We start from the raw sequence: 6,611 nt of genomic DNA, 5'->3' as shown, positions 1-6,611 counted from the left end.
GCATGATCATTCATTTATCTTTTCTCATACACGCATTCACACATTCTCATACATGCATTCACGCATTCATCCATACAATCATTCATTCATCCCATACATCCAAAGCATTGCATATGCAATTGATGCATCACAATACTTCGTGTTGCATCACGAAGCGGTAGTCGCCTCATTCGACATGAGCGATGACCGATAGGTTTTGAAGGCCGGCCCGCAAAGGGCTCAAGGCCGCCTCACATCAAACAGAGCCAGGGAAGAAAACGTAGATGAGCCCCAGCAGCCCTCGCCCGATCTACTCAGAAGCAGACAGGGTCATCTCGACCTTCTCGTTCGATCCTAGCCTCGAGCCATGCCCACAAAATCTCCATCGAGGGGAGGCCAGCGGGCCACCTGAGTCAGTCTTCGGAACGGCTCCGGCATCTGCCGGGAGACGGGTTAAGGAGCAGTAGAATGCCACATGAGGGCTATGCCGATCCTGTTACGAACAACAAACCCGGATTCCACTCGAACATACCCGTTATAGAGCTCACCGAGCGCGTCACTCGAGCCATCGAGGCAAGCGACGTTACCTCAGCCCCTCCGGTTGCGGAAACCACGGATGGGGTAAGGCATGAAACTAGATCGAGGGGTTGGGTGACTCCGGCTCGCCTGATCCCTCGGCGTGCATGGCGTCTTGGTTGGCGACTTCGACTCGCCTGATCCCTTGGTGCGCTCGGCGCCTTGGTTGGTAACTCCAACTCGCCCAATCCCTCGGTCGCGCCCAAATGCCTGGGTCCGCGCTCCTAGAAACGATGGCCTAGAAACTAGAAAGGAGCCACGATAAGGGGTCGAATCTCACTCAGAAGCTACGCCCACCAACGTGCGCTCGTGCGCACCCGCTGGCAAGTCAAAAAATTCCCCAGACGATTCTACCTAAATTGTTTGGGGGCTCGGGGGGCTACACCCATCGGGTGCGCTCGCGCGCACCCGCTGGCAAAACGAAAAATCCCCCAGGCGATTCTACCCGAATCACCCGGGGGCTCGGGGGCTCCTGTCGGGTTCATAAACCCGGGGTTCTCAATGGGCCCGCTTCTCAGCAAAAAACTTGGCCCAACAGATGACGTTGCGGCAAGCCATGACTCCTGGACCGCCCAGATACCTAACGACAGGACGAAAGAGCGATCCAGTCTTCGACCGGAAGGCTTGCCCAAGGAGGGGACGACGCTCGTTTCCGACTCCGACCCGTTTCTCCGACCGGAAAGCCTGGCTAAGGAGGGGACGATGCCTGCCTCCGACTCCGACCCGCTTCTCCGATCGGAAAGCCTGGCCAAGGAGGGGACGACGCTCGCTTCCGACTCCGACCCGCTTTTTCGACCGGGAATACACCGAACCTCTGCTTACGGCTCTTCTCTGACCGGCGCGGTCGGAACCGACTGGGAACAACCGGCTAGGGACGCCCACTCGGTGAAGACCCAAGAAATCAGGCAGAGCAGATAAGATAAGGCGCAGTCAACCGCAATACCGAGAACCGTACCCTGCACACCTGCAAGACAGTACCGCCAGACCATGTCAGAAGGGTGCTCTGCAACCTTCTAGACATGTCAGAACACGAACAGTGTTGTGGACGCCGATATTTGTCCTACAGTATGGTAGGCGCCGACATTTGTCATACCAGAAGAACACGATGGAGTCTACCACATGTATCTGGGCGTCAACAGTATTGTAGGCGCTGACAAACCGTCTTGTACCCGACGGCATGGGCAACAAGACTAGGTAGCGCACACACTCTTTCCCTCACACTCTCTCTCTCTCTTGTAAGGTCATCTCCTTCACCTATAAAAAAGGATACGCTCTCTCCTAACAAGGGACGACAACGACGATTCATTCCAACTCTCTCTCTCTCTGCTAGGCTTTAGAACTCTAAAGCTCTAAAACCATACAGAGCATACGTTTCAATACTTAGCGCATGTTGGAGCTCCCGTCACTCTTGGCCCTTCGGTTCAGAGTCTGACCGGACCTTCGACGTCCTCTTCTTATTCCCACTCGTCTGTATCTCCACAGCAAACTTCGAGCACCTGGGCTCAGGAATAAAGTCACCGACCAATCGAAACAAGACGTAGGACACGTTGCCTGAACCAGTATAAACCCTGTGTCATTGAGTGCTAGGCCATATCCGATCTCAACGTACGACAAAACTACACATATTTACTCGTCGCTTACTTTTCGCACCGACAGATTTATTACATTGAAGTTTATTTGCTACTGCTACATTAAGTGGCAATTTGGAGCGTGCAGCACGCCCAACGAACAAGACAACAGTGCCGTGTGCTCCTACGCTTAGCCTTCGTCGACATCCATCCTTTCTACACGCTGAGCTTGGCTGCGTCAAGAGAACCCAATCTTGCTGCACAGGCAACGCTGCTATCAAGGATCCCCTCCATCCCGTACCTGTACCTGAACCCCAGCTCTCCCAACTTGTCCCCCTCAGGTTGCACCCTCCCCACCACCGCCTCCGTCCTGACACAGACAGATTGAATCGATGGCACACATAAGAGAACGATCTTGCCAGAGATCTCATGCGTGCATGTAAATGGTGCAAAGGCTTACGCTCTGAGGACGTCGAGGTGAGGGAACTTGTTGGCGTAGTGGTCCGTGATGTCGTGGATGCTCGGGTACGCGGCGGCACAGAGGAAGCGCCCGGCGATGGAGGGCTGCTCCATGCAGAAGAGAAGCGCGTCGCAGGCGTCGTCGACGTGCACCAGCGGCACGGAGCCGAGCAGGCCCTGCACCAGCCGGAGGAACATGAAGGAGAGCTCCTTCCGGGACACCGGCGACACGGCGTGCTCCAGCGTCTTCGGCGCGTGGCCGAGGACCGTGTCGCCCGCGACCAGAACCAGGGGCAGCGTCACCACCTCGAACGCCGGGCTCTCGCCGTCGTTGTAGCGCAGGAGCTCCTGCTCCGACTGCAGCTTTGCCAGTATGTACTTCTGCAAATGGTTGTCAGTTGTCACTTTTAATTTGCCCGTTTAATTGCAGATTTCGCTAAAAAGGATTAGCTAAAAATTAAAGAAATCATCGGTATCAGACTCAGTCGGTAGTTGCTCACATCGAAGTGTGGACTGCGAAGATGGTAGTCAACGTCGAGCGGCGTCCAACAAGATTCGCTGATGAAATCTTTGTACCCAGCGCCGCCGGCGCCGTCGTCCTTGTCCTTGAGCGGCGAAGCGGCCGATATGGAGGCGGTGTGGATGACGCGCTTCACCGTCTTGGATTCCTCGCACTGCCGGAGGATCACGCGCACCGCGGCCACTGCAGCTTCCGCCGTGCTCTTGTACTACCAGCCGCCGCACAGCACCCACGATAAATCAAGATCCTTTGATTCCTTTGCAGATCCAAGTCGAAAATTTTGTTTGGAACGAAGGGGATCTAACGAAGTGCGATGTGGTATACTTCACCTTGGAGCCGGCGGCGACTTCGAGCCCGTATGGCGTGGCGACGAGGAAGACGAACTGGCACCCAGCGATGGCCGGCGCGAAGGTGGCGGCGTCGAAGAGGTCGGCTTCGAACAACCGCAGCCGATCCGCCGCGCCGGGGACCAACCGCCGCAGCAGCCCGGTCTTCTCTTCGTCCTCTGCGTGCGGTCACCAAATCAATCGGATCAGAGTGAGGGACGCCGACCAAAACTAGGAAAGGAAAGAAGGAGCTCGCGCACCGGTGTTCCGCAGCGTGGCGTGGACGGTGTAGCCTTTCTCGAGGAGCTTCTTGACGAGCCAGGAGCCGATGAACCCGGCGCCTCCGGTCACGCACACCCGCACTTCCCTGCTGCTGTTCTTCATGTTATTTTCTGTTGCTATCAAGCTTTGTTTCTGCTCCATGGAGTAGGGGATGTGCGGGACCTAGTCACTTGCTGAGAATATAAGCAAGGAAAGAGAGAGTTGGACACATCCACTGACCTTTCCACGCATAGTCAAACCATATATAAGTAAGTATAATAACACGATGTAAATTACATCATCATATTTATGCTTGGTTAGATGTACAGCACTCACTCCAACAAACTCTTGCAAGAGGAAGAGGTGTGTCACAGTATATTAATGAGTAAAATGCACGCCGGGACCTTCAACTTTTGGTGTATTCCTATCTATCAAAGTCCTCGAATAAAAAAGCGACTATCTAGCTCCTCGATCTACTACTCCCTCGCACTAATTAGCTAGAACAGTGTTCGATCTACTACTCCCGCACACTAATTAGGCCCCGTTCGGTTTACCTTATATTTGACTTGTTCGGCTTGTTTTTTCAGTTGGAACAGTGTTTTTCTCTCACGACAATTTAGCCAGAACAGTGTTTTTCAGCCAAGATTCAGACCAGTGAACGGGACCTAACAATCCAAATCATGCCACGCGGGCACCGGCATCCAACGTGGCCGTGCCACTGTGGAAGCTAGATGCTATGCACGTGCCAAGTTTTCAAAAAACACCCCACCTCCTTTCTCTCGCTCGCTCCCAACTCCAACCGCCAAGTCGTGGCTGCAGCGGCAGCGCGCCGAGCACTTCATCGGCCGCGGCCCGATCATGGCCAACGGCGCCTCCTGATCGCACCAGCGCCACGTGGTCGCGCCAGCGCTCATGCCTTCATGGTCGACAGGCTCAGGGGCAGGGTGGGCCATATGGTGCAGTGCACCCCCGGCAGACAGTGCGCGCGCCGCGGGAGGCGGTGGCGCCGGGCGGGAACGAGGTGGAGGTGGGCGTGCACATGGCGAGGCTCGCCGGCGACATCATCGCGCACATGCTTCGTTCCTCCTTTCTCCCCTGTTCATGGAGGCGGAGGTGCATGTCATGGTGGTGCAGGACCCACAGCAGGTTGTCGCCACCGTCGTCCCTGTCTCCCTGAGGCTACGTCCATTGCGGGCACGGCCATCCAGCTTCTGGCGTCCAAGAGGAGGAGCGGCGCCGGTGGCGGTCGTGACGGGGAGGCCGCGGCGGCGGTCAAGATCTAGTCGGCCTTCCGATCGTACCTGGTACGTTCTTGGACCGGCCGCATGTAGTTCCCGGTTCCGGCGTTTCTACTCGCGATTTTCGATGGTGAAGCTGCAGGTGGTGGTGAGGGGCCAGCTGATGCAGCGGCAGGCCAACCTGATGCGCCGTGCGGCAGGCCACCAGTCCACCACCACGCTTCGGCCGTCGCCGAGCCGGCGCTCGCTTCAGCACACACGGTCCAGGAAACCACGACGCTGAGCCGCACGCCGGTTCGACGACGCGTCCTTCACCTCCGCGTCCGAGTTGATGCCGAGCCGGCGCAAGGCGAGCACGTGGCGCGCGGACCCGCCGTTCTTCCCGAGCTACATGGCCAAGACGGAGTCGTCGGCGACCGAGAAGGCGCTGGCGGCCGCGGCCTCGCTGTCCCCGTCGTGCTGCGAGTGCCCGCTGAGCCGGGGTGGGGGAGGCCGGGAGGGGGCAGCGCGCGGTGCATGGTGTCGCTGGGCCTGCCCGGTGGCGCGCCGTCCCGCGAATGTAGCGGACGGTCTCGTCGGTCCCCAGCAGCGAGTGTGGGTCCTCGAGCACCGTCGGGGTCAGGCACCGTGGCAGCGCGCACGCGCCATGGCATGGGTGACTACTGACTTTTGTATCTTCGTCAGTCTTGGCGAGTGAGAAACTGAAGGTGCGCAGGTGCTGCAGTGTGTTTGATAATAATCATAAACTAGTGGTGATGAGCAGTTCATGTCTTGCTAAGTTGGTGATGCTGCTTGGCGTTGCAGTTCTTGGAGCCTCTGGAGCTGTGCTACCGATCGCTGTGCGACTACGACGACAAGCTGATCGCCGACGGCAACCTCTTGGACATCACGCTCGGCTCCGGCACCAACGAGCTGCACGTGCCCAAGGGCACGTCACTGTGGATCCCCGTGCTGGCCATCCACCACGACGAGGCCGTTGGGGGAGCGGACGCACGCGACGACACGAGTTCATGCCGGACCGGTTCGCGCCCGGGCGCGCGTGGCCGTGGGCGGGGCGGTTCCTGCCGTTCGCATCGGCTCCCGCACCTGCGTCGGGTAGGCTTAATGGTTGAAGCCATGCTACTCGCGAGTTTCTGCTTCGGCATTCTGACGCGCCATCGTGGGAAATAGAGGTAGCAGTTGGGAGTGATAAAGAGGAAGGAGGCAGGGTGTTTTTTAAAACCTTGGCATGGGCACATCGTCTAGCTTCCACGGTGGCACTGCCACGTCAGATGCTGGTGCTTGCGTGGCATGATTTGGATGGTTGGTGTGCGAGAGCAGTAGATCGAGGACCTAGATCGTCACTTTTTTAGTTGAAAGATCTAGATGAGAATGCATCAAAAGTTTAAGGACCCTACATGTATTTTACTCTATATTAATTAACCTTACAGTATATATGGGCCTGCTTGGTTGTCTACCAAAAGTTGCAATGTCAAAGATTTGTTAAGAAAAAGTTGCCGAAACTAGATTTTTTTTGCCATAGATTAGGCATGTTAATTGTGAGATGTTGGCAAATTTTGGTAGCAAACCAAATGACTTCTAAAATTTTGGTTGCCTAAGTTTTGATAATCAAAATTTGGCTATGAACCAATTGGGCTTTTATATATATATCAGTGTTTTAGATAAAGTGTGTATGAAAAGTCAA

General features: G+C 56.1%; 1 protein-coding gene across 1 annotated transcript; it reads right to left on the bottom strand.

The window, feature by feature from the left end:
- Positions 1 to 2,161: 2,161 nt before the first annotated feature.
- On the bottom strand, positions 2,162 to 3,925 carry LOC136519991 (NADPH HC-toxin reductase 2-like). Its single transcript, XM_066513392.1, has 5 exons — positions 3,689 to 3,925; positions 3,432 to 3,607; positions 3,083 to 3,310; positions 2,584 to 2,963; positions 2,162 to 2,493 (listed from the first exon to the last, which is right to left on the bottom strand). Exons 1-5 carry the CDS (start codon positions 3,849 to 3,851, stop codon positions 2,340 to 2,342), a joined length of 1,101 nt encoding a protein of 366 aa, XP_066369489.1. The 5' UTR covers positions 3,852 to 3,925; the 3' UTR covers positions 2,162 to 2,339.
- Positions 3,926 to 6,611: the final 2,686 nt, after the last annotated feature.

The sequence above is a fragment of the Miscanthus floridulus genome, chromosome 18 (assembly GCF_019320115.1).
Source record: "Miscanthus floridulus cultivar M001 chromosome 18, ASM1932011v1, whole genome shotgun sequence".
Classification (NCBI taxonomy): domain Eukaryota; kingdom Viridiplantae; phylum Streptophyta; class Magnoliopsida; order Poales; family Poaceae; genus Miscanthus; species Miscanthus floridulus.
This window is presented reverse-complemented; position numbering and strand designations above follow the sequence as displayed.

Bases quoted from the DNA above. Each gene is read 5' to 3' on its own strand.
- LOC136519991 (XM_066513392.1), bottom strand. From the start codon at position 3,851: ATGGAGCAGAAACAAAGCTTGATAGCAACAGAAAATAACATGAAGAAC. The intron at 3,608-3,688 runs GTGCGCGAGCTC...GACCGCACGCAG, and splicing joins CGCCACGCTGCGGAACACCG to AGGACGAAGAGAAGACCGGG. The intron at 2,964-3,082 runs GTGAGCAACTAC...AACCATTTGCAG, and splicing joins TTCGCAGTCCACACTTCGAT to AAGTACATACTGGCAAAGCT.